At 36.2% G+C, this 26926-nt stretch overlaps 3 protein-coding genes and 2 non-coding genes across 6 annotated transcripts; 3 read left to right on the top strand and 2 right to left on the bottom strand.

The window, feature by feature from the left end:
* Positions 1-455: 455 nt before the first annotated feature.
* LOC145616473 (uncharacterized) lies at positions 456-11197 on the top strand. The gene is made up of 9 exons (XM_081671200.1): positions 456-870; positions 3636-3799; positions 4426-4549; positions 4638-4767; positions 5781-5842; positions 5943-9855; positions 9971-10522; positions 10669-10773; positions 10877-11197. The coding sequence occupies exons 1-9, from the start codon at positions 716-718 to the stop codon at positions 10931-10933; spliced, it is 5262 nt and encodes a 1753-aa protein (XP_081527326.1). The 5' UTR covers positions 456-715; the 3' UTR covers positions 10934-11197.
* Positions 11198-13041: 1844 nt separating this feature from the next.
* Positions 13042-15508, top strand: LOC145617307 (large ribosomal subunit protein uL16-like). The gene is made up of 4 exons (XM_081672000.1): positions 13042-13177; positions 13714-14215; positions 14615-14696; positions 15330-15508. Exons 1-4 carry the CDS (start codon positions 13168-13170, stop codon positions 15423-15425), a joined length of 690 nt encoding a protein of 229 aa, XP_081528126.1. The 5' UTR covers positions 13042-13167; the 3' UTR covers positions 15426-15508.
* Positions 15509-19799: 4291 nt separating this feature from the next.
* LOC145618781 (small nucleolar RNA snoR114) lies at positions 19800-19889 on the bottom strand. Its single transcript, XR_014108030.1, has one exon. It is a non-coding gene; the product is annotated as a small nucleolar RNA snoR114 (small nucleolar RNA).
* A 3-nt stretch (positions 19890-19892) lies between these two features.
* Positions 19893-19963, bottom strand: TRNAG-GCC (transfer RNA glycine (anticodon GCC)). Its single transcript has one exon. It is a non-coding gene; the product is annotated as a tRNA-Gly (tRNA).
* A 1318-nt stretch (positions 19964-21281) lies between these two features.
* LOC145617922 (uncharacterized) lies at positions 21282-26770 on the top strand. 2 transcript variants are annotated; one of them, XM_081672691.1, is made up of 4 exons: positions 21282-21619; positions 22493-22562; positions 22680-22759; positions 26502-26770. In XM_081672691.1, the coding sequence occupies exons 1-3, from the start codon at positions 21428-21430 to the stop codon at positions 22730-22732; spliced, it is 315 nt and encodes a 104-aa protein (XP_081528817.1). In that variant the 5' UTR covers positions 21282-21427; the 3' UTR covers positions 22733-22759; positions 26502-26770. The 2 variants fall into 2 exon arrangements, with proteins under 2 accessions (XP_081528817.1, XP_081528816.1); XM_081672690.1 differs by lacking the exon at positions 26502-26770 and having other exon boundaries at positions 21284-21619; positions 22680-22890.
* Positions 26771-26926: the final 156 nt, after the last annotated feature.

Raw genomic sequence — 26926 nt, 5'->3', positions numbered from 1 at the left:
TTACTGATTTTTTATTATAATTCTTCTTTAAGAAAATTGAATTTTATTGAACTGAACTTATTTTTACTGAACTGAAATTATTTTTACTGAACTGAAATTATTTTTACTTAATATTATTTTTTTAAGGTGAAAAGAACAGGGCCTAACTCTCTATACAAAGAAAATTAAATTAACCCGTAATACAAAGATCACAATAAATACAATCGTACATGACTCTACACAAGACGTAAGACGGAAGAAGTATCGGTGATACAATAGCGATGAGCTAATAAAACGGCAAGATGCGCGCCTATTTAACTACACAAGTACGGAGAAGTAGTAAATTGGGTCACATTATATATCCCCAAACATTTTACTGTTTTCATTTATTCTCCCAAAAATATAATGGACCCTTCCTGCAAAAAAAAAATTAAATTCCCTCAAAAAATAAAACCAAACAACAATAAATTCTTCCTGCTTTTTTCTCTTCCTCCTTTTTACTGTCACTCTTTCTCAGTCTTCCATTTTCAGCCACTTTCTCTCTCCTCCTCACTTTCATAAATTTATTTATTTTCGCTGCCATTTTTAGGTGGCAAAGCTTTTTCATGGTTGATTCCTTGAAATGTGACAAATTCTCCCAAATTCAATCATCAATTTCATCGACGAAGAAGAAGAAGAGGAATTTCCTGTTGTTGCAGAGTAAATTAGGGTTTGCAATTGAAGAATTTGAGAGATAATGCCTTTGAATAGGCATCAAATTAGGAATGAGTATAGTTTAGCGGATCCAGAGTTGTATAAAGTTGCTGATAAAGATGATCCTGAAGCTCTGCTTGAAGGTGTTGCCATGGCTGGTCTTGTTGGTGTTCTTCGCCAGCTCGGTGACTTAGCTGAGTATGTTTTATTTTTGCAATTTTTTGAACTATAATTAGGGTTTTAATTTTTGAATGGTGAAAAGTTGTTTGTTATGGCGTGAATTTGAATTTAATCAATTGTTGAGATCTGCTTCAGTTTGATTAATTAAGATTATGCTTAACATTGACTCATAATGCAATTTTTGCGGAATTTCCTGAATTAGATATTGTTTGGTTTTCAAGTATTTAATTTCACTTTTTAATTTTTGATTTTTGGATTAAGCTTTACATTGACTTAAAACGCAATTTTTTCGGAATTTTGCCTGAATTAGTTGTTGTTTGAATTTGAAGTATTTAATTTCACTTTTTATGTTTGATTTTTGGATTAAGCTTTACATTGACTTAAAATGCAATTTTTGCGGAATTTTGCCTGAATTAGTTGTTGTTTGAATTTGAAGTATTTATTTTCACTTTTTTTTTTTGCTGTTAATGGAAGTATTTAGATTTTATTGTTGGTGATATTAAATTGCAGGAAGATATTATGTGAATTTGATGCCTAACAGATTTGTTGATTGTGATGTTAAGCGAGAAATGATAATCTCATCAGACTCTTGCCTTATTTCCTGAATTAGAAAACGAAAGGAAATATGGGGAATAGGGTTTGTGTTGTATGTTTTGAAATTGTTTGCTGCCTGTTAAATTATGTTGGAAGCCGATTAGTGAATAGCTGTTTGATTTGATCCCGAGTAGCAGAGCATCTGGGCATTACATAATGCTTTGTTGATTTTTTTTTTCCTCGGAAAAGTGATCCAAGGTAGGGGATTTTGTGTCCAATAGGGAGTAAACTTGAGCTAAATTTTAAATATGATACTGTAGCATATGACAAAGGGGCAGCCTATTCTGGAATCAGAAAAAAGGTTTAGCTCAAGTATTTTTGAAGGGAATAACAAAGTTCCTTTACTCTGGCACCCCTAGAAAAAGAAAAAAATGACTAATAGCTAACTTGATGTTGATATGCATCATTATTATAACGACATGGATTAATAAGATGATGAAGCTCCATATGAGCTTTTGACCTTTTGTATTATCCGAATCTGATAAACTTTTAGAGAAAGAATCTGTTTGCATCTGGCTAAGAGCGAATAAATGCTTAAAATATGAAACGAAAAGGTGCAGAAAAGCAAGCATGAAACAGGCTGGAAATCTAGAGGTAGGCAAAGGACTAATCAGCTGTGGGGAGCTATAGAACAGTGAAAAAAAAGAAAAAAAAGAAAAAAAAAAGAACAAAAAAGAACAAAAAATCATCTTGGATTTTGATTTAGAGTCATAAATATAGTTATGCTATATACTTTTTTCCATTGTGATTTTGCATACTTAGACATTCCTAGTCATCATGATGTGGTTGTAAGCTGTATACTATGGTGGTTGCCAATTTAGCATTAACAGCTCTTTTGGATTAGGAATCTTTAAGTGTGTAGTCATTATACTAAATGTTTTATGGGGAGATGTAAGCCAAACACACCCAAGTGCCCAAGTGCAGCAATGTGAAGGCTGTGATAATTTGCATCCTAATTTCTTAGCTGGCTAAAAAATGCCAATATATACTCAGTTTCAGCCATTAATGTTAATGAACAAGCTCAATGGCAGTGATAGATAAGTAAACGGAAGGTTTCGTACCTCAGTGAAAAGATGAGGTGAAGATTTTGTCCGAAGCATATATAATGGCAATTAACAATTGGATGTATACGGTTTAAAATGACCTTTCTCATCCCGTGCCATTAGCTATTAGAGGATATTAGCATATTATTGTTGATCAACTTGAATGACAATGGTAGGTATGTTAATTAGCTAAAGGGCATTGGTGTAAAGATTTGAAGGATGTAATGATTTGTTTGTTTGTCAGTATAGACTTGAATATGTCTTGATGTGTAGTATGAAACATTGAAATACAACCTTTCCATCTTCGGCTATTAGAGAATATTGCTGTCTGATAAATAATTTTTATAAGCCTACATTGACTGTTGAGAAAGGTTAATTGATTTGGGTTTTTCAAAGTCACATGCTTTCTTTGTTAGACAACATTTAAAAAGTGCTATCAAGCTAGAGGAACATCATTTAAACTCTGTCTATTGTTTTTCTGTCTGTCCACAACATTGATCATTGTGGAACTGTTTTGTCTCATATAGGATTATAATTAACCAATCTTACTGAGAGAATATAAGGCATTGAGCACCCAATACCTCTGCATAAAGGAAAGTGCAAATGTCAAACCATGATTCCCCATGACATGTTGGAACAAACACAGATCTTTGACCATATAAAGAGTTACTAGTAATAGTTTAGAGATAAAGGATTGTGTATTTGTGTGATGCATCTACATCTAGGCAGATTTTTATTTTGTTCCTTTTCCCTTTGAGGGGTCAATCTCTGAATTTTGTGGTCGTTTGGTTCACATAGAAAGTGAAAATTCCCAATGAACTCTAATGTATGGGAATTAAACTCTACAAAATTCATGAAAGCAGTTTGGTTAGTAAATTCCCATAGGAATTTCAACTTAACTATGGGGGACTAGGTCAGTAAATTCCTACATTTTGTGGGAATTGAAAATTCCTAGGAAGTTCTACTTTCCCCATTTCACCAAATTTTATTCAAACAAACAACTTACTCATTTTGCAATTCCTAAGAACTCCCAATTCCCATGTTTTTTATACAAACCAAACAACATCTTTATGTATCAAATTTATTGTTCTCATAATTTGCTGCAAGAGATGTTCCCTGATTACTTGTATCTTCTGATTTAAAAAGGTTTGCTGCTGAAATATTCCATGACTTGCATGAAGAAGTTATGGCTACCTCTGCTAGAGGTCATGGCCTGATAGTTCGTGTCCAGCAACTGGAAGCTGAATTTCCTTCAATTGAAAGGACACTCCTTACCCAAACTAGCCATACAGCGTTTCTCTACAACACAGGTGGGAATTTTATCAAGTGTGTATTTCTTATGGAAAATGCCTGGTTTTATTGTTGATTAACTTAGTAGTAAATTTGTTTGATAAAAATAACAATTAGCGTCAGGTTTAACACTCTTTGTTTGACAATCAAGGGTCTAAAGGAAAATTTTGTTCCGTAGTTGGTTAAGGGCCTGCTCTACTCACTTTATTATATGTGGTGGGCTGAGGCCTGATTAAAGATACCATGGTTTGGTATAATATATTAAAAGCTCCTACCCCATTTATTTCAACCTTTTGTAAGTATTGTAACTCACAAAAAAATTGATTTCGCTTATTTCTTTCCTTGCATCACTTTGGTAAATCTTGTGCTGTAGGTCTGAACTTCGGTTCATTATTTGATACTTTGGATGCCTATATACTGTCTTCTGGCAATCTGGTCTGGATTGTACAACGTTTACTTAGGCATTCCCAGCCCGCAGGATGAAATTAGTGTATCTTATATTCAGAGGATATACAAATTTTAATCTGAATTTCTTGTGGATAAAACTTGAACAGCGAAACTTCCCTTGGATTTTAGAGTAGTGAAAGCTGTTAGTTTTGTGATAACAGTTATTGCATGGACTTACTTTAATATATGTATGTTGTAGGCGTTGACTGGCATCCTAATCTCCGTACGGATCAGAGTGTGGTTACTCGAGAAGACTTACCTCGATTTGTTATGGATTCTTACGAGGAGTGTCGGGGTCCTCCTCGTCTCTTCCTTCTTGACAAGTAGGTTTCTTTTATTTTGACAACTGTGTATCTCCCCACAGAATGATATGTTATTAGTTGATGATGTTGACGGATTATCATGTTGCAGGTTTGATGTTGCGGGTGCCGGTGCGTGTTTGAAGCGCTTCACTGACCCATCATTCTTTAAGATGGAATCAACATCTTTGACTGGTAGAAAATTAGAAGGACAGAGGGATAAGAAAACTCGAAGAGTAAAGGTAGAAAGATACACCCTAATATGCTAAGAAACTTCTTGTGTGGCTTGTGTGTGTGTGTGTGCGCGCGAGCGCAAGCGCTGTGCATGTGCGTGTGTGTTTATAAATTAAGAGTAGCTGCAACGATAACAATAACAAGTGATCTGAGTTGTGGCTTATGGTGATGACAAAGGCCAAGAAATATATATTTACAGCATGGTAATGCAAGGATGTTGACTTTGTATGCTCTATCAGTTGGCAATTTCTGCTTAAGGGATACAAAAGTGAGCTGGGTGGGTAAATTAGTGTATCCATTTGACTTACAGCTCCTCTGTTGCACTTACACCTCCTCTGTTGCACTTACACCTCTTTGGATTTATGTTGTTCGGAGTACCTTGCTTAAATAGTTGAGTAGTTTTGTGCCTGGTGGTCGGAAGGGGATGAATATTGATATGACGAAATGGGTTGGTGTGCACTGCTAGCGATCATTCTGTTTTCTATAAAACTTGGTGCTTAATGTTACTACTTGTTATCAATCGACCTGTGTCATCAGCATATTACAACTTGTCCCTATCATTAGCTCCAGTTGTTGTTGATATCTAATTCGAAGTATTGGTGCTTAATATTTCTTGGCGCTCTTCTCATATATGTCTGACCTAATTTGGGTTTATGTTATTAGTTTGTTGTTGACTCTCTTAAAATTCAAAACTCTGTGAGTACGGAAAATGGTGGCATGCTGGCAACTTTCTCTTTGTCGAATATTGATTTGAGATATAATTTTAAAAATGGGCAGTTTGCTGCTGTGTTAGTTTTGCCCCTTGGCATATACCTTCTAGCTTCTGAAGACTTTTTCAGCACCACCTTGACTGTATTGGTTTATACTTAACTTGATTAATCTTTGGTTTCTCTGCTGTTTGGATGTGTAGTTTTATTACTACAACTTTGTGACTGTAAAAGTAAATTTTTGTTTCCGAGCTTGCAAATTCCATGTATATGTAAAATTCTGTCCTAAGGTTGTCTTTTTGGTCATGTTTCAGAAGAGAGGACCGCGCTGGAGAAATGGAGAAACTCCAGAATCCTATCCGTCTTCACATGCCAAGTATGAAGCCTTCGTATATATCGATGTTTGAATTCTTTTTCTTATATACAATAAAGATTGCTGACTGATAAACGTTAACGTATGAATTTTGTTAGTGCAGACTGCATCAGCTGTTTCTGGAAGAGCGTATTGAGAGTGGTATTAATGATCCAGCGCGTCGTGTAAAATTGAAGAAGAGGCAATTTACTGGATCTCTTTTCGAGCAGGATAATGTGAAAAGTTATATGGAAAAGTTTTTGGATACTAGTCCACAGGAGCAAAAAATTCTTCATGAAATATGTATTGACCCTCTAGCATTGACATGGAAGTCAGATACTGTTTGTGAAACAGGTCTTGAAATTGTGGAAATTGGTGCTATTAGTCCTGTCAAAGAATCAATGGAGACTGACAGAAGCTTATGCTCCTCACCTGAAGGCAGGGAAATAGTGGTCAAATCATCACTGGGTGGTTTTAATCAGGACAAGTTGAATACATTGAGTGACAATAAATCTGCGGAAGTACCTGGACTCTATCATGAAAATCATGATAGTAACTTTTCAAAAATTTCAAAGGTGGTGAGTAATGAAGAAATTGCAGATAGAGAAAGCATGTCAGAAGGCAGTGCTGATGGTGCTTGTGATTTTGATGATGTTGCTAGTGAGATTGATAATTATGTGGACGCTCTTGCTAATATGGAGTCTGAATTTGAGACAGATTCTGATTGTAAGAAAAATCCACACTATTTGAATGTGGAACACGTTATGGCAGATTCTGATGGAAGCGAAAAACGGCGGGAGCTCCATAGTGTATCCTTGGATTCACAATCAATTGGAAACTCCATCACATCTGAAGATGGAGATGGTTTATCCAAAGAGAGGGGAAGTTCATGCTCAAATAGTGTGAACACTTTGATGGAGACTACAACTGATCTTGATGTAGCAGTTACTACTATCCAAGCCTCTAACTCGTATTCTGACAATATGTTGTTTGACCATCATTCCACATACGAGGAGATTCTCAGAAAAGAAAGAGAAATGCATGCAGCAGCCAGTATTGCTCATGCCGCAGTTGATGACATATTGAAGAGTGAGGAGGAGTTTGGTGAAGCTTTGAATACTTCATCTCTTGCAGATTCAAATAAGAAGGTTCTTCCTGTAGATGTGAAAGCTAGTTTAAAAGATGATCCCTTGCCATGCCCAGAATCAGATGTCACTGCAAAGCTTGATGTTGATTTGGGAGAAACGAATCAAGGACTTACAAATCAAATTGGTATCTTGCATTCCCATAGAACATTTTCTGACACTTTTGAGGATAGTGGGCATCTTGTCAGTGTGGAACCTTCAGTTCATGACCAGGATAGTCCACATTGTAGTGTACATTGTGAGGCATCAGGGGGTTTGTTAAATAACTCAGATGGCTTGGTACATTTGCCTGAAACAGACTCCCATGATGCGGCTGGTTCATTGGTCGAAGGGCATGATACGGGTTTCGGAGCAGCAGAATTAAATGCTTGTTCAGACATTGGATCAGCTGGTAAACACTCTTCTGTTCCTATGCATCAAGAAAAAACTAAGTCCATCGTTATGGCCCATGAAGAAGATTGTACTCCGTCAACTGGAAAAAACTCAAAAGATTTATGCTCTGCCACAGATTCTACTGCGAGTTTTGGTCTTCACGAGCTGCATCCTGGAACAAAGAAATCTGGCCATGCATCTATTGGTTCTTCTGCGGAAAATCCTCCATGTTCCTGGGAAGATACTAGTATGGAAGATGATATTGCTGTGAGTAAAGAAGTAGTATCTTTTGCTCTGCATGGTTGCCGAGCTGAAAACTTGCATGGCATGTCCAATCAGCTACATACTACCGTACCAGAATTTTCACCTGGTGAGATTACTGAGGCAGCTAAACTCACTAATTGTGGCTCTTCTGAAGCTGATGCAGCTATTGCATCTTCCAGGGATGACTCCAATAGTGAGATTTTTTGGTGTGCTGATGATATCTTGAAGGACTCTTTCAAGGTGGGAAAGCCATCCCCTGTTCTAGATCCTCTGGAAAAGCAATGCGAATGGCTGACTATGCCCTTAGAGGCAACTGATAGTACTCTACTGGAGCTTTGCCCAGATGAAGCTTGTGAGGTATATTCTGGTAATGATACTGGATACTCTGTTTCTGTTGATGGGAATCCAGATAAAACACAAGCCTTTGAGTCAGATACTGTCGTGGATAATCATGAATCTCAAGCAGCAATTATTCATGGTGAAGCCAACGTTGATCAGGCTCCCGTTGATCAGGATGGTGACAAGGACAAGATCTTTTCTCCTGATGCATCCCCCCTTAACATACCCTATAAACATACTTATGATTCTAATGTAGTAGCATCTGAGGATGAGTCACATTCGGACCGTGTGGAAAAGGTGGAGCATATAGAAACTGGTGCTGATGGTTCCGAACAAGTTGATGTCATGGATGATTATCATCAAAATGGGTCGACTTTGTCACAACTTCCTGAGAAGCTCCATGAGCCCCCTCTTTTAGTCACCGAGCAATTCCATCAAAATGATGAGGAATTGAACAAGGAGGAAAGAAGAGATTTAATTGAAAGAAGGCAAATTGATCCTGTTCGAGATGCTTCTGTAACTTCTAATGCCAACATGTGCAACATATCTTCTGCTGATTCTCCCACCTTACATGATGGTTCACTGCCTGAAGATGTCAAGAGCGGTGAGAACTCAGCTGCAGAAGCAAAGGATCTGGATTCACTTGGCCATGCTGTCTTTGAAGCCCAATATGTTGAGAGAGAATCAAGCATAGCTGCGGCTGGTTTACATGATGATGACCAACCTACACTGTCAAAAATTTCACCGCAATCAGCTGAGTATACACTGGACACCTCCAATGTATTGGCGCATGGCGATGGCATGCTAAGTAGTGAAAACCAAGCCTCCCAGTTGGAGAACTCTGGTCAGCCTCCTCGAATCAACCTAGAGCCACCATCTCTGCCTCCTTTGCCTCCTATGCAATGGAGACTGGGCAAGTTCCAAAATTCTGCTGCTGCTCCAGCAGGGAGGCAAGTGGTGCAACATACCCGTGTTCCAGTCCAACTTCAACCAATGGGTCTGCCGACTATGCACCATTCCCTTGCTCCAGTACAACCAATACCCCTACCAGCAGTGCACCATACAATAGCTTCTTTCCAACCAGTGACCCTTGCAGCAGGGAATAATACACTTACTTCAATCCCACCGACAATTCTGCCTTTGGCTCCACCAGCAGTGCACTATGCGTTTTCTCCTCTTCAATCATTGGTCCTACCAACTAGCGATTACAGAACTGACATTAATTCTCGGTCTCTCACCAATGAGGGACATCTGGGGTATTCAGATGGTTATGTGGCCCAGCAAGGAGTCTTTGCCCTGCCAATGCCGGTTGGAGTTTCTGAAGGTTTATTCCAGATTAACACTAGTGCAGTTGGAAGACAAGACAGTATACCATCCACAGTCCCTTCTGTATCCACAAATTTGGATGCTTATGTTACACAGCAAGGAATATATACACGGTCAAATCCATTTATGGTTTCTGAAGATTTTTCCCATGCTAAAACAGGTGAAGTTGGAAGACAAGACCACGTACCTATTACGGTCTCTTCTGCCTCTACGTCATTCAATGGCACTCAGATATCTGAAGCATCCTGTCAGCCTAATGTGGATCCCCCTGAATCCGGATCATTGGTTGGTCACTTTTCTGAAAATATATCTACCCTAGAAACGAAAGTGAATACTGAAACTTCTATACAAAATGATCTGGTTGGACACAGTCCACAAGTGTCAGAGGATGTAGCAAATTCTTACTCTCATCCCCTTGTGGATCAAGCACCCCCAGGTTTGGTGGCTCCTGAGGAGGGAAGAACATGGTCAAGTGCATATGATGAGATTCCATCTTATGCAGATGGCAATATTAATGGAACTCTCCAGAAGAAGCTTCCAAGACCTAGAAACCCTCTCATTGTTGAGGTTGTTTCCATTGACAAAAGCAAGGTTAGTCCTGGAATCGTTGGTTATCTTAGATTTAGATTCTATAGTTTTATTTTTAAAATGCTTTTACAACATACACTTAGAATGGTGTGTTCCTATATCTCTTATGTTTTTGTAGTTGAGAAAGGTTGAGAGGACAAAGCCACCATTGGACTCAAAACCCGAAGAAGGAGAGTCTATACTGGAGCAAATGCAATTGAGAAAAGTGGAGAGGGTCAAGCCACCAGTAGAGTCAAAAGAGGAAGGAGGAGAATATTTACTGGAACAGTTGCAGCTGAGAAAAGTGGGAGAAAGGGTAAAACCTCCAGTTGATACAAAAGCTGAAGAGGAGTTTTTACCAGAACAGTTGCAGTTAAGAAAAGTTGGAGACAGGGTTAAATCACCAGTTGATCCAAAATCTGAAGAGAGAGAATTTCTATTGGAACAGTTGCAGCTAAGAAAGGTAGGGGTAAAGCCTCAACAAGAGGTTGAGTCTAAAGTTGAAGAAATTAATTCACCAATGGCGCAGTTGAGGAAGGTCCGGGAAAGGGTTAGAGAAGAGCTTGAACTGAAAACTGAAGAAACAGAATCCCCACGAATGCTGCTGAGGAAGGTAACTGAAAGGTCACATCCTCCGGCCGAACCAAAAGCAGAAGAGAGAGACTCATTATTTGAACAAATAAGAAATAAGGTTTGCCCTCAGATAGCGTTTCTTAACGTTCATGGTGTTACTTATCCTAAACACTGTCTTTCCTAATGTTCATGGGTGTTGCTCATCCTGAACATTGTCTAAATACTCCAAAACTAGCAGCTGACTTTTTATTTTCTTCCTTTCAGTCGTTCAATCTGAAACCAGCAGTTGCAGCTAGACCCAATATTCAAGGTCCAAGAACAAATTTGAAGGTTGCTGCCATTTTGGAAAAAGCAAGCACTATTCGTCAGGTTTGTCCATGCTCAAAAAATGTTTGCAGAATCATTGTTTTGCAGTCAGGCCCATCTATATTTCAGAGTTCTTCCACGGTTAAACTGACTAATTTTGAAACAGGCAATGGCTGGAAGCGATGAAGACGATGATGCAGATAGTTGGAGTGATGATAGTTGATACAACCACATCCCATGTGCCATTGTCAATATGCTAGATGAGACTTTATCAACCTTTAGTACGAAGTATATAGATTCAAGGGTGGTTGTAGTTCGTCCCTTACCCTACATAGATATATGTATAGTGATTTTTTTCTTTTGTTTTCCCCTCCCATCTTATAGAAACAGTATCACATACATACACGAGCAGCCTGGGGTTCTGCGTGCAAGCGCATCTCCAGCCTGCCCTGCTGCACCATTCAATGTTCATATTAATTTGTATCAATGTTTCAAATTTTGGCAATAGGAGTCTGCAATCAGATTGATGTATATCCACGTTGATTTTTGTCCAGACATTTTGGGTTCGTGTTTAAAAGATTGTACTCTGCATTTTTCCCCACCCCATCATTCACTTTTCCCCTTTTGTAAGAAAAGACTAGCATTCCAATTCTGTTTATGCTGTTTTTGTTATGTTCTCTTTAGAGAAATCGGGGATAACATCCCATCTCTGTTGTCTTATGCGAATGCGAAGATCAACATAAAACTGCCTGCAGTCTTAAAGCAGTTGGTAAAAATCAAATTTCCTCAAGAAATTCTCACAGTGAAATAACAACAAAGTCTTTTTGAGGAACTCTTTATTTCAACAAAGAAAAAAAAAGTCTTTTGAGGAACTCCCAATACATGAATTGACCAATGAAAATCACTCAATTTCAGGTGTGAATGTGTAATAAGTTTAGATAAGTTCAGTTTAGAAAAAATAAGTTCTAACATCAGGTGAATAGATTATACCTAAACCCTCCCAAAAATAAAATAAAATAAAATAAAATAAAATATGGAACCAAATTACCTAACTTTAGGTTAAGTGAATGTATTCTTAAATTTACCAATTGGTTATTGTTGCAATGGTAATTGGGGTTGTACTTGGTAGGGAGGATCACATGTTTGATCTCTTACAAAAAGAATTGGGAGGTGATCGAAACCTAACCACCCAAAACTAAGCCCTGAATGTAACAGGTGCAAACACTTTGATTTTTTTTTTTTTTTTTTTTTTTTTTTGGTGTGATTAACAAAGAGATTCCTAATTCTAGTATGGTCTATGGAGTACAAATTACAAAATAAAGAAGGGGGATTTTTTTTTTTTTTTTTTTTTTTGAAGGAAATAAGGAAGGGGGATTTTTTTTTATTTTTTTAGGAAATAAGGAAGGGAGATTTGAAAGTATAACATGTCATATAAAAATATCAATAATATACGGAAAAGTTTGCCATCTATGTTACTTGGACTCGGGTATCCATGTCTGACACGGATACGTGTCCAAGCGTCCGACTCGACTATTTTATGAAAAAATTCAATGATTTTGAAATAAAAGTGAAGTATTCGGGTGTCATACCCATGTCCGAGTGTAAAGGGTCCGACACGGTTACATGGGGTGAAATGAAGAGTCCGGGTAACATAATTTGCCACAATCCCTCATTATGGCCTTAGGCCTTATTTTATTCACATTACAAGTAAATTTTTACTAATATCTATAATATTATTAAAACTCATGGGAACAAGATGCTCACGACATGTGTCACCCATATGCCACATGTGCGCTACATGTCATCCTATGTGTCATCCCTCTTCTCTCACCAGTCACCATATTAAATTGTACTAATGTACGTTTAGTCTCTTTAACAAGAACTCTTCATTAAACTAACTTTAATGCTATATAATACGGAGTAGTGATTAATTTAATTGAAAAACTCTTCATATGTATAACCTCTTATCATGTTTCATTTACTCCGTGTTTGTTATTGTTAGTCAACATTAACTCTTCTAAATCAATTTGGTCCAACTTATGAATTTATGATGATTCGGGTATCGCCCGAGCCAATAACTAGTTAATGTAAATTATAAGTTCAACAAAGATAATTTAATTTTCCATTAAAAAAAAAACCGATTTCATAAATAAATTATTTAATTTTTTACAATAAATAAGTAAATAATTATCATGTGAATAATCATAATTATTTATTGGGCCGTAGATCATAGACTGGACAAAACTGTTGAAAAAAGATAGCGTAAATGGGCAATCTAACACTTAAAAACGCCAGCACAAACGTCATAAATCGTAATACCCCTGACCGGCCCAACAAACAGGGCAGCCCGTCGATCTACCCGTATTTTTCTCTCTTATTTATTTATAAACCCTCTCCTGTCCTCCGACTTAGGGTTTTCGATTTTGGGAGCTCGGAATTTCTTCAAGTTTCGCCGCCATGGGAAGAAGTAAGATCCTCATCTATGATTCAATTTTGGTTTTTGTATTTCAATCAATTTTGTGAATTGAGTTTTTTCGACGAATTAAGGATGATTAATCAAATTTGCTGTTTTTAATCTGCTACTAGTTTTTGCTTGATTTTAAGTGTTTTAATGAACATTTTCAGTGATTATTTGCTATCAAGTCTGTAACTTTTCATAATTTAGTTCACAAATTTCATATTTTTTGTTTCGGTTTGATCAAATTTCTTTTTATTAAATACTGATTATGTGGTATTTCCGTATGAATTTGGGTTGATGTATATTTCATTGATTTATGAACAAATGACAATGAGATTGATGCAATTTTTTTTCTTTGTTTGATATGTGGTATTCCGTTAATTTAATTCCTTTTAGTCTTTCATATCATGGAGTTACTTGTGTTAATTCGATAGTAATATGCTTTGCTCAAATGAGTGATTTTCTCTTAGATGATTGTTGCGAAAATGGAGATTTTTTGTGCTAAAAATACTGAATTGTGATTGATTTAATTGGATTCAATTTAGGACCGGCAAGATGTTACCGTCAGATTAAGAACAAACCATACCCTAAATCCCGGTTTTGCCGTGGTGTCCCTGATCCTAAAATCAGGATTTACGATGTCGGTATGAAGAAGAAGGGTGTCGATGAATTCCCCTTCTGTGTGCACCTTGTCAGTTGGGAGAAGGAAAATGTGTCAAGTGAGGCTTTGGAAGCTGCCCGTATTGCTTGTAACAAGTACATGACTAAGTTTGCCGGAAAGGATGCTTTCCATCTAAGGGTCAGGGTTCACCCGTTCCATGTGCTTCGTATCAATAAGATGCTTTCGTGTGCTGGGGCTGATAGGCTCCAAACCGGTATGAGGGGTGCTTTTGGCAAGCCTCAGGGTGTTTGTGCTCGTGTTGCAATTGGTCAGGTCCTCCTTTCTGTTCGTTGCAAGGACACTAACAGCCACCATGCTCAGGAGGCTCTTCGTCGTGCTAAGTTCAAGTTTCCTGGTCGTCAAAAGATCATTATCAGCAGGAAGTGGTATGTTTACTGTTTGCTTTTGTGATTAAGGTTTCATCACTTGTATCTCTGTCTTCTTTGTCATTTATATGCTTAGAACTAGAGTACCTGCATTTACTTGTTGGTAGCTGTAACTCCTGTAAGTACAACTTCAACTGTTTGGTTCAACCATTGGTAGCTGTAAAAAATGTTATAAAATGTTAGTAGGAAGCTCAAATCATTTGAACATATTAGTTATACATTATTTGATCGGTTTCATTTGAACATATTAGTTATACATTATTTGATCAGTTTTCTTTTATACAATACTAGTCTTTGAGTCTTAAGAGTAGTGGTTGATGCTAGTCTGAACTCTAAAATGCATCCTGTATTACAAATATCATGTTTTCCAGTACTGATTTCTGTAACTCTATTGATCAGGGGCTTTACCAAGCACAACCGTGCTGATTATTTGAAGTACAAATCTGAGAACAGGATTGTACACGATGGTGTCAATGCCAAGGTTGGTTAATTTTTTTTCCTTTTAATTGTGTATGATGGTTGGATTTAGGATTTTGTGCTCTTTTAACCTGGAGACACTAGATAATATTGTTTTTATTTTGTGAATGGAAGTAGTAGTTGGATCTCTTATATGTTAATTGTTACACTGTTAATTTGGATTAACAGTCACTACATTATCAACGTGTTCCGTTTATTGTGCTTCATAACTGTTGGTTTATGCATGTTTGGGGTTTTCGCTGTATGCATTATTATTGATGAATTGTTAAGGTTTCTCTGTATTATTGTGATCGAGCTTGCTTATTGGAAAACTTTGCTTAGTGCTGATACCAGTCATCGTGGTGTTCTTATATTCCGGAATTGTTTTTAGGGAAAATCTTTTGGAATTTACTTATCTATGCCGTTTGCCTGTGCTAGCGTTTTTATTGGGATTTTTTTTACTGTGTTATGTTAACATTCAGATTTGCGGATTTGCCTGATGCCTTAACAGAAATCTTTTCTGTAGCAAATTGATAGCTTTGTCAATTTCTTGTCTGTGTGGAGTTTTTCCTTCTGCCTTCGTCATTGCTGCAACTCACTTATTATTAACAATTAATAGTGACTTACGGGGCTGTCTGATGTGTTTTGTGCCTTGCAGCTTCTTGGTTGCCATGGACCTCTATCAAACCGCCGTGCTGGACAGGCTTTTCTAACAAGTGCTACTGCTATTGCACAAGAGAAACTTCAAGCTTAGATATTTGCCTTCCTATATGATTGATCTATACCAGACTTTTTGGTTGTAGCTTAATGTTCATTTTACTGTCTGTGACTATTGTCTGTCATACATCAAGTCTAGTATTAAAAATATGGGATTCATTCTTGTTCTTTTTAAGATGTTGGTGTTATGCATCAATGATCGATTTGATATTGAATCATGCTCTGCTCTCTTAGTAGCCTTCTTTAAGGATTATGTTTTTCTTTTTAGACCAAAGTATTTGAAAATATTGGGTAACTTGCTTCTATCCGTTGATTTTGTTCTTGGCTTGCAAGTTTGTTATGTTCTGATTTTCTGCCTTGCTGATTAGATATAATTGCATGAAGCAACTTTTCATTACAGTATTACACCTACTAGCCTGTATTTCTTGTGGTCGATTGTGAATTTTGAAGAGTTGGACTAGGGCAACAGTAATTCAATGTGGCATCTGTAATGTTTTAGATTAATGCCATTAATCTACCAGTGCACACTTAGTAAAAACCAAAGTTAGATTAGCGCCATTGTAAACTACCATGCCGAAGTAGCGAAGTACATATGACCTAGGATAAGTGGACACTTATTCAGCTGTAGTGTTCATGTTGGACATCAATAAACTCGTTCGATATACATCATTCAACTGTAGTGTTTGTGTCGACATAAAAAAAAAACTCGTTCGATATATGACGATATGTCTCGGACATACTTAAGATACGTGGTATTATCTGGATTTATACTTTTTTTTCGACGGGAAGATTAAAGATTTTATTTATAAAATAGCCAAACGGTACTTACAATTAGGGATGTTAATGGGGCGGCGCGGGACGGATGTTCGCCTCCCCATCCCCACCTATCATTTAGATCCCCACCCCCATCCCTGCGGCGGGTCTAAAATTCATCCCCATCCCCGCCCTGGCGAGTACAACTCTAAAACCATCTCCGCCTGACCCCCCCCCCCCCACTTGGATATCCACCCCCACCTAATTCCCACCAAAGACCCGCCTAATCCCCACCCAAGACCCATCTAATCTTCGCATCTTAAATACACAATCCTATGTAATTAATATGGATTACATTTAAAAAAAAAAACATTCTTTAATATTACACGCGTTTTTGTTTATAATATAAGTGTAGTATAAAGTATTATAATTAATATTTTATTTCACGTAATTAATTTAAAATGTAGTATAAAAATATACTTCGTATAATTTTGTTTTTAAAGATATATAAATGTTGTATGAGGTGGGGATGGGTAGGAAGTAGGGCGGGTGAGGCGGGGCGGGTACAACTTATAATCCACCCCCGCCCCATCACCCATGGAGGGTATGGTTTTTATCCCCATTCCCGCCCCACCACCCACCAAACCGAGACCGATCCCAATGGGGCAGGGATGGGGCAGGTCTCTTAATTGACCCGCCCCACTTACATCCCTACTTACAATCAATTTTTGAGAAATTTAAAATTCCAACAAAAATGTATACAACCCTAAAAATAACATCGCATAATCGATTGATAATAGCTTTAACAAACACTTTAAGGTCATGTTTATCATTTTTTTACTTTTATTTAAATAATATAAAAATCCGTTATATAATTTTTTGATACGATAATACTGAATAAATTGTCAAAATCTTTTTTTTCTAAACTTTATCAATGTGAGTACCTGTTATTTTGTAACCTAGCATATGACATAAAAACTCAAATGGGGAACTATTAGACAAGGGTGATGTATGCCACAAATGAAGACTTACACGACGCATCACAAAAAGGCTTGAATTTGGCATGTCATCGGTATCAGAGCATTACACATAAATGTTGTGAGCTTGTGAATCCTGTGACAAGATCTAGATTGAGTATAATCTCAAAGGATCAACATATATATAGAGGTTTGAACTTATTAACACGTGTAATGTAAATCCTGTGACATGATCTAGATTGAGTATAATCTCAAAGGGTCAACATACATAAAAAGGTTTGAACTTAATAGGTGTAATAAAGTATGCAACATGCATGTCATCGTGTACTTGAACTTAATCATGAGTACAAAGGATCTATCAACACTATACAATGAATTAATCTTCTATAATTGGATATTATGCTATCAACAAACACTATGTTTGGAGTGTTATTTACGAGCATCATAACATCATTGTTGTATTTACTGATAGCAAAATCATAAATTAAAATTCGAACAATCTATATTGGTAACTACACATAATCTTAAGTACCAAGCGACACAAATATCCTACTTTGAATGAGGACTAACCACATTTGTTTGGTTTTTGATCATATCATAAGATTTTAAATCTGGACATAGACTAGATCTAATTTTGATCCTACATCCTATGCAATCACATATCTTGAAAATTTAACTTTTTATTCATTTTTTATGAATACTGATCTATATCGTAAGCTTACCCATTAAGATTTATGTTTTATTTCAAGTATGTGTGCATAAGTGTATTAGATAACTTTGGCCACCTTGCACCAAATTAAATGATGAATACAATTTGAAGATTTGAAGTATTATAAATTCGCAAATTATTATACAAACAAAATTGTTGTATAATGCGTGTATAAAGTGTATAGTTGCACATTGGATAATCAAATTACTCAAATTAACTCTTGTTTTCAGACAATTATTAGACAACAACATAAATCGATTAATAATTTCGGTAGGGAAGATCAACTATAAAGAAACATAGATCATAACAACATAACTTAAAGACCACTAATTTAATTATGACAAAACATTAAATTTTAAAAATCCTTTGATTTCCCATGCAAAGTAACATTCTCAATCCATGCAAATTAAAGCCCTCCGATCCACGATCTAATCTTACTCCTCATATTCCTCATCATCCTCATCGGATGCCTCCTTGTTCAAGTCAAACACCCTACGAGGATGCTCCTCGATAGTAGGCAAGGCGGCTGAGGGTGGTGCTAGCGCTAGTGCTGGTGGTGATAGTAGTTGCAATTGGACCAAGTTGGCGGCCTCAATTTCACGCTCACGCTTTAATTGGATATGGAACAATTCGACGAGTTGGGGTGGTGGATTACCATCATGGGCTTGGAGGACCGCCTGCCACGTCTCTTGGGTAGAGACACTGGGTAGTGGCTTAGTATGGATGTACATCATATGACCACGCAAGTCATATTGAGAAGCAAACCTTACATTGCAGTGGATGCAGGAAAAAGTTTGCGTTGTTGGTGTTGGTGGTCGTAGAGGTGGTGGAGGTCGTGGTGGTGGGTATCGGGAGTTAATTGGGGTAGGCGGACGACTTCTCTCTCCCTTCGACTGGGGTGAAGCTAGGATTTCAAGGTTGTAGGAAGAAGCAATCTCTTTTCCTTTGCCCTTATCCATCGAAATTGAACAGGGTTTTTAGAGAGAGATGCTCTCACCAACAGAAGAATTATTGGTGACAGTGATAGTATAGTACTAAAAGGGTCTAAATGTTGACAGTTTTATAGCATGTTTGGTATGATTTTTTTACCATAAATGAATTTACTAGGTTCATTCACTTTATGAAATTAAGTACATTATTTTTATAATGTAAGAAAATATTAATTTGTTCTTTAGAACACTTAAATAAAAAAAAGGAGATCCAAGGGTTATTAAACTATTGTGTTATTATCGGACGGTTAGAGTGAGGCCATATAATTAATAATAATACAACAATTATTGTAATACCTTTATAGATAACTATCACATTGATTATATCTTTGATTATTATTTGTATTTTTAAGGTAATATGTATCATGTTGATATGCAAACCATGGGAGTACATAGATGTGTACATGATATCCTTCCTTAATTGTAAGAGTAGCTTTGGAGGGAAAATCTACCATTTTAAAAAAAAAAATTTAATGCTAATTAATCAATAATAAATATTAAATTATACAACATGTTAATTTGATTCATTTTAGGGTCCATTTTGTTCACCTTAATTTCACTTATTTCAGGTCTAATAAATTCAAGTTCAGATAAGTTCAGTCCAGAAAAAATAATTTTTGATAAGAGTTGCTTAAGTTCAAATTACAACTATTATAAGGTTTGAAGTTCAGATTAGTTCAGATAAGTTAAAATAAGATGAATAGAACACACCCTATATTCTATATGTCTCATATTACTTGCTTCAATTTAACCAAAATAATTCTCACAAATCTTGAGTAAATGAGATAGGTAAAATGAGACCAAATTAATGAAAGTTAGAGGTTGACTTCGGTGTTATCTATACTACTTCATAGTACACACCTATCATAATTCTATAACATGAATTTAAATTATTTAATGATGAAAATTAGTTACAATAAGGTCTAATAAGTTCCACAAGTTAAATAAAATCTAATAAGTTCTAAAAAAAAAAAAAAAAAAAAAAGCTCAGATGCGCTCTAGCATAATCTGAAGGTCAGACATATTGTGGCGGACCCAATCTGCCACATTAAGCACAAATTTCTTCATAGCTTTATTGCACCAGCCGGGAATCGAACCCGGGTCTGTACCGTGGCAGGGTACTATTCTACCACTAGACCACTGGTGCTTATTTGATATAATTGAGCATAAATTCATGTAGGAACTATGACTATATTTGTCTATATAATGTAACAAGCTTTGTGTATGCAACAGAAAGAGGCTAGCACTTCATTTTTGATAATGTTTAATATTGTTACTTTGTTTAACATTATCAAAATGAAGTCGTCCAATTATATATTCGATTCCGGATAAACAAGCAAATGTATATTAGGGGTATTTGGTGAAGCCATATTTTTTTTTTTTTTTTTGTTTTTAAAGAATTGGTGAAGTCATATATAAGTCCACCAAAAAAAAAGTGTTTCTATATTTTAGGAGACAAAATATTGTATAATTAATTATATACTACATATAAATATTGTAAATAAAATTCGAAATATACTTGGATCATTGGATGTATGGTGATAGTTCATGTGCTTCTATAAAACTACCATAAAGACTATGACGTATTCAAAATTTGATTAGGATTTAAAAAAGTGCGAGATGGGTATATAAATTTTCTCCTTCATTAAGCAATTTGATCTTGAAGTTTAGGAGAGAAAAAGATAAAGAGGAGGGATATCAACGCATTAGCCCAAAGCCCCAAATAAATGAAAACTGATTTTATTTTTCCATTAAAACTTTTGCAACTATTCATAAGTATGCCATTGATATACACAACTACGTACATCTCAAATACAAAAATAACTACTATAAAGTTATCCTATCAAAGGTACAAAATACTCCATAATTCTATACATTACTTGAGGTTTTTATGCTAGAATAATCCTTAAGATTGTGCATGTTATTTTTAAGATAGCATTACTATTACATGTAACCCTTTAAATAGAGTTATTCATACATGTAACACGAAAAAAAAAAATCGAATGTCGTAGTAAGAGAGAATTGTTATACCACATAGTGACATAGATCATCATTTGGTGACTTTTTTTTTTTAACCATATTCAAAATGAGGTCAAAGGTTCAATCCTTATTAATGATAATTTGAGGATGAGATTCCCTTATATTTTCCCACTCTTCCAAATTATCCAGCCCGTCAACTTGGGCTAGGTTGACCTAGTCAGTGGTTTTGATACGACATGATTTTCTTCCTACCTTAAAAAAAAATGTTTAAAGTTGCAAAAAAAAAAAAAAAATTACAACAAACGAATCACAGGATTTTTTTTTTTTTTTTTTTAATTTTTTTGTTGGGAGAAATCATAGGAAAAAATTCTGGTTGATGTAAAACCGCAAAAGGTTGTCACTTTATCAATTGGCAACTGGATATCTGCTGAAAGTGACCCTGCTTTGCTATACAAAACGACGTCGTACAAATCTAATTGACTTCAATTTTGTAAAAACCCTTCTCACCAGAATCTCTCTTGCTACAATTGCTTCCATTTCATCCCCTTGATTTTCTCCTCTTTCATTTTTGCAAGAAAAAAAAAATCAGAAAATAATTAAGCAAAACGCAGAGAATTAGCAGTAAAACGACATGCAAAACGGAGGCAGTAGCAGCAACGGCGGCAGAGAGGCGCGGCAGCCGTTGTCGGAGGTGGTGGCCGACTGTGTGATGCGGTGGTTTCAAGACACTCTCAAGGAGGCTAAAGGCGGCGATACTAATATGCAAGTTCTTGTTAGTCAGATGTATTTCTCTGGTTATGGTGTTCCCAAAGATGTCCAAAAGGTCCTTTCTTTTTTATTTTTTGAGGTTTTTATTGATGCCCATCATTTTAGATTGTGTTAATTTTATGAGTTTGATTGTGGGGTTTTGTTAATTTCATGAATTAGTGATGCTAATTAGTGAATTTGAATTTGCCCTAAAGGTTTGATTTTTAAATTAATTTTTTTTGGGGAATATGGTTCAATTTTGTAACTTTGGTGTTTTTGGTGATTTTTATGGATGCCCATGATTTTATTTTGGCTGAATTTAATGTGATAGTGGGTTTTTGTCAGTTGATTGATTTGTTTGTTGACTATTGTGATTGCACAACTTTGCATTTTCTATGAATTGAATGCATAAATTCTTTTGTGGCAGTTTTTTGAGTTGTATGGGATCCAGTTTGTGCTTGGGGTTGATTGTTCTCTAATGGGGTAGTATTGTGATTTTAGTTGTGCTCGAGTAAAACATAAAAACAGTTAAATTGCTTTAAAATAGGGTTTGGTTGGATTCCTTAATTTGAATTGGAATAAGAATATGTTAGTTCTTCTTTTGCTCCTTTGTTGAAGCACTTGCTGATACTTGATTGTTCTCCAACATGAATTGGGCGCATGATTTGGCTAAATATTAGGGGTATAGTTATTTGTATAGCTTGCTTTAAAGTTGTAAAGATTGTTTTTCTTTTGGTGCATAGTCCTTTTTTCTTCCTAGGAATACATATCTATGCAGTTTGAGGCTCTCTTGTCAGCAAGAACTGTAACTAGTAGAAGCAACTAGAATTGATGTGAGATACTATTACTTGTTAGTGTGCTTTTTATAAGTTGCTTCTTGATAACTTTGGTTTGTGCCATAATGTTGCTTATTTGTTTGAGATCATATCTCACTATTTATGGATTTCAGGCAAAAGTATGGATGTCAAAGGCTTCTAGGGTAAGATCGTCAGTTTGGAGAGTGGGCGAAAAGCACCCTGGTAACGTCCTTCTTCATTCCTTTGGAAAAAACCTGACGTTTCTTGTTCTTGCTCACTTATATCATTCTTATCTTTTCCCTTTCCTTATTCTGGTTTTCTTGTTTGTGGTCTATATAGGCTATAACGCAAGTGATTCGGATTCTGATGAATTGATGGGCGGTGCACAATGACTACGTTTATCGGAAATTGGTAACTAAGTGAGTTTTAACTACTTTGGCACTGGCCTTCTAGTTGAGACTTTATAGATAGAGATATTTCATTTTGTGGTACAACTTTTTGTATGCACACTTTGTGGTGATGGTGTATGATATATTTCTAGTGCAATTTTAATCATGAAGTCTAATTAATTCATTGTATTTATATTGATTGCATGTTTCTTCGGCTTCTTGCTCTTCTTTTGCCTAAGCTGATTTGGTCATCTTATATAATTTTTTCAAATCAAATCATTAAACCTGGATTCTCTTCAAACTAAACCTCTATTTTGCTCACCTTAAACCCTAGAATAAAGTGAAGGATAAGAGGGTAAGGCAGGTCAGATAATGGTCTGGAAGGGATTGAAATGCCTGTAGAGTAAATGTGAAAAAGAGGGAAGGGCCTTCAGAGGGCATTGGGATATTCTCCTTATGGCGCTCTTCCGTGGAAGGGAGAACATGTAGAAGGGGCAACAATAGGACAAATTTGGAAATTGGGAGTTGATTGGAACCTAAAATTTAGGAGGCACCTCTGCTCTCTTTTGGGCCCTGAGGTGCCTCCGGTGGCAGGAAGCAGTTCATATATGTAATAAATGTGATTCTTGAAGCTGGTGTAGCCGTGTTGCATATTCTGAATATGAACCTAGTATCTACAAGACTACAAGTAGTGTTTTTTTTATTTATTTATTTTTTATATATATTTTTTTTTATTGGCTGAAACTGCCGGTGGAAGAATTATAAATAACTTTGTCATGGTGATAAAGTTCATCTCCTTGTATAAAATTCTTTTGGAACTCAGAGATGAATTGGTCAAGCTCCCCTCAGAGGCTACTGATCCATCTCCACTGGAGCTTTTACTAGGTCAAGCTAATAAGCAATATTCTAGGAATGGCATGTTTGTGAAAGAATCTCGTTCGTCAGGATTCAGGAGTCTGGTGCCATGTGTATAGATTAATCAAGGTTTTGTAGGTAGATACCTACTTGATCCTGAATTTCAAGCAGTTACCATGTCTAGTGTGGTAAGCAATGATCATGCACTGTTCCACATGAAAACAAGCATAAGACCTTTGCTCATGGTTTCTTTTTTTGGTGACATTCTTTCTTAATATGTTAATTCCAACTTTTAAAGTTTGTATTAGCCGTTGAAAATTGTTTAGATATGGGTTGTGATGAGGAAAAGTTGGAGTATCATTGAAATGTTGCTGATAGTTTTGAACGAGTTAATAAAAAGGACCATCATCATCTACCTCTCTTTCTTCGTCTTTGTTGCTATTTTCTGATAAATGAGAAGCATCTAAAGCTTTCCTGTTTCTGTTTCCATTGGACTCCATTAGATTGAAGAATTGAGCATAATGCATAAGGAAGAACTGATTGGAAGAAGGTAGATAAATCCTTTTGTGATGTTTCTGTAACTTCCTGTACCAGCTTTTGATGCTGTTTCCATTTTGCTTGATGGTTCACTGCTTGAAGATGGCGAAAGCCTCATTACAGCTGCCTAGATGAAGAGTCAACCTTTAAGTGGATCCATCTGCTAGTATTATAGGACATTGATTGACACAAGTTACATATCATTATCTCTTTAAACCACTATATATTGAGAGAGAAGAGAACACAAGTGACCTCACCAAAACCAGCTGAGCTTGCACTGTACACTTCTATTAAGTATTAAGGTCTTTCATCATGGAAACAGCATGCTTCCACCCAAGTAGAGAACTCAAGTTAGCCTGTTTAGTTACCAAATATTCCTGATCTTGGATTACATCCAGCTAAACATAGACGTATAGAACCAACCCTAATACTGTGAACATTTAAATCTCTATCAAAATTTTTGATGTAGTATTATGACCCAAGAAGTGATTGATTCCCATCTGAATTGAAATCATATCTCGAGGAATCCTCCTATTCTATTTGAGTAAACAATCTCGACTTTAGGATCTTAGTACAATGTTACAACCATACCATCCCAGCTATGTGATTCTATGATATGCTATTCTTATTATTTAATTACATGTTCTTTTTCGCTAATTAATTTTCTTATGCATTTTATGTATACTAAAATTGTTTAATAGCTGAGATTAGTGGTTTTACTGGCATCTTGTTGGTAATAATTTGTTAAAGATTTCCTTAAGTTAAATCATCTAAAGAAGTATTTGTGAATAATAGAAGATGTGAGATTGATCCTTGTTAGAATTTAATTTTAACAATCTTCTGCTGCACATTATTTATACTAATATTTTCAAACATTGTTGATACTACTATTTTCAAATATCTTATATACAAAGCTATAGAATGAGTTCTGAACACCTTCTATGCTCTATGATCTCTGTCCTGCTCAATGTCATGCATGGATGGAGTGTAGGGGAGGGATACATTAAAATATGATCTTTTAATTCTCTTATGAAATAGCTAGAGGACAAAGCTGGGAGAATTAGATAGAAGAGAGCAGTGTGTCTATATATATAGGAGAATAGAGGGAAGAGTATTAAAATATTGTCGAGTGTTCCAGTTTCAGTGTATTTGGGAGAGGATCAAGCTTCTTGGAACCTTGAAAATCTTTATAATTTTCTGTAATCCACATATCATCTATCAAATTTTCGTTTTCTTTAATTTCTGCCTGTAATTCCTGTTTATTACACTCAGGCGAGTGGTGTATCATAGTTGAACAAATCTATAGGATCTTTTACTATCTTCCATTTCATCCAGTTCTGTTCTTACTTCTTAAGACCCCCACTGGGAAAAGCTAAGATCTTGATCCTTTGCCTTCCTACACGGTGGAGACTGTGGGTCCCTGAATTCCTTTGTTGATACAACAGAGAGGCAGATGGTGCAATGTGCACTTATAAAGAATCTGCCGTCTATAGACCATACACTTGCTCCCAAATAACCAATGACCCTACCAGTAGGGCACAATAGTCTTGCTGCTTTCTAAGTAGTGACCCTAACAACAGGGCATCATGCACTTGCTTGTTTACAATTAGCTCAGTAATCTCTAGGGCATTCAGATGATTATGTGGGTAATTCTAGGAGTCTTACCACTGCTGATGCAGCTCATTGTTCCTGAAAGAATTTTTTCCATATTAATACGGGGTAGAGTTGAAAGACAAGACAAGCTACAGCCTAGGGATTTGTTAGATTGAATGCTGGCTTTGGTTATGTGAGGTTTTTTGCTAGTAACACGAAAGAAATTGGTAGACAAGCCGATTTACCATTTACAAGACCTCAGAGCGACACCTACATCTATAAGTATCATTTTAATGTGAACCTCCCTGATTTGGGATCCTTGGTTGGAGGTCATATTTCTAAATTCAGATCATTTATCAGCAGTGAACTAGTGGAGATTGAAGATATGAGCTGCTTGGAGTGACAGTAGACCAGTCAGGCAGCCACCCTCAGATTTGGGGGTCCTGAAGCAGGAGGATCATTGGTCGATTACAGACTGCGGATTTCAAATTTTAATGTGAATAAAACTTAGTAGAGCTGTCTGCAAGACCTTAAACCTCTTTATTGGGGAGGTTGGCAAGGTTTATAATGGAAATCACATGTCTGTAAATTCTTCTGTTCTTTCTTTCTTGACGTACACTACTCCATAGTCCATTCTACGCTTGGCATATATAGATGTGTTCCGATATCTTTTATGTTTGTAGTTGAGAAAAAATATAACAGGTTAAGCAACTGCTGATTATAATAGATAGTATTTTCTACTTCGTATCAAAGATTTCAAAGGTTGATAATAGTTGTGCATCATCAGGTTTAAGGTTGTCTTCGTCGATCTTGTAGTATGAAGCTGGAAAGTGATCGAGAAGCCAACTAGGTATTTAAAAAATCTGGACTTTAGATTTGGGGATGGAATGCGAAAGCTGGATGGGGGCCATGGAAATCAGAAGCCTGAGAAACTAAGAAAAGAAGCTCGAGCACTGTTTTTTCTATTTTATCATCTTCATAAATGTTTATAAAATTACCTTTCGTTAATTTTGGAAAGAAATTGTTTCAAGGATGCATATTTTAAGCACTGTTAAAAGTATAACTATTGATATACTCCTTCCTAACTAGTAAAACAAGTCACAACTCTCACAAGTGTAAGCAAAATAGTTCAAGCATACACGGAAAATAATTGTGGTATTGGGAATTCCCCTCGTGAGGAGCGCTTCCTAATGATTATTTTTCTTATAATTA

This window comes from Chenopodium album, chromosome 26 (genome assembly GCF_948465745.1).
Source record: "Chenopodium album chromosome 26, dcCheAlbu1.1, whole genome shotgun sequence".
NCBI lineage: Eukaryota > Viridiplantae > Streptophyta > Magnoliopsida > Caryophyllales > Amaranthaceae > Chenopodium > Chenopodium album.
This window is presented reverse-complemented; position numbering and strand designations above follow the sequence as displayed.

What these genes read in the sequence shown, in the direction of transcription:
- LOC145617922 (XM_081672691.1), top strand. Translation starts at nt 21,428, where the DNA reads ATGCAAAACGGAGGCAGTAGCAGCAACGGCGGCAGAGAGGCGCGGCAG. An exon ending in TTCCCAAAGATGTCCAAAAG is followed by an intron (nt 21,620 to 22,492) that starts GTCCTTTCTTTT and finishes TATGGATTTCAG; the next exon opens with GCAAAAGTATGGATGTCAAA. An exon ending in AGTGGGCGAAAAGCACCCTG is followed by an intron (nt 22,563 to 22,679) that starts GTAACGTCCTTC and finishes TGGTCTATATAG; the next exon opens with GCTATAACGCAAGTGATTCG.
- LOC145617307 (XM_081672000.1), top strand. An exon ending in ATCATTATCAGCAGGAAGTG is followed by an intron (nt 14,216 to 14,614) that starts GTATGTTTACTG and finishes TCTATTGATCAG; the next exon opens with GGGCTTTACCAAGCACAACC. An exon ending in ACGATGGTGTCAATGCCAAG is followed by an intron (nt 14,697 to 15,329) that starts GTTGGTTAATTT and finishes TGTGCCTTGCAG; the next exon opens with CTTCTTGGTTGCCATGGACC.
- LOC145616473 (XM_081671200.1), top strand. Translation starts at nt 716, where the DNA reads ATGCCTTTGAATAGGCATCAAATTAGGAATGAGTATAGTTTAGCGGAT. An exon ending in CAGCTCGGTGACTTAGCTGA is followed by an intron (nt 871 to 3,635) that starts GTATGTTTTATT and finishes TGATTTAAAAAG; the next exon opens with GTTTGCTGCTGAAATATTCC. An exon ending in AGCGTTTCTCTACAACACAG is followed by an intron (nt 3,800 to 4,425) that starts GTGGGAATTTTA and finishes TGTATGTTGTAG; the next exon opens with GCGTTGACTGGCATCCTAAT.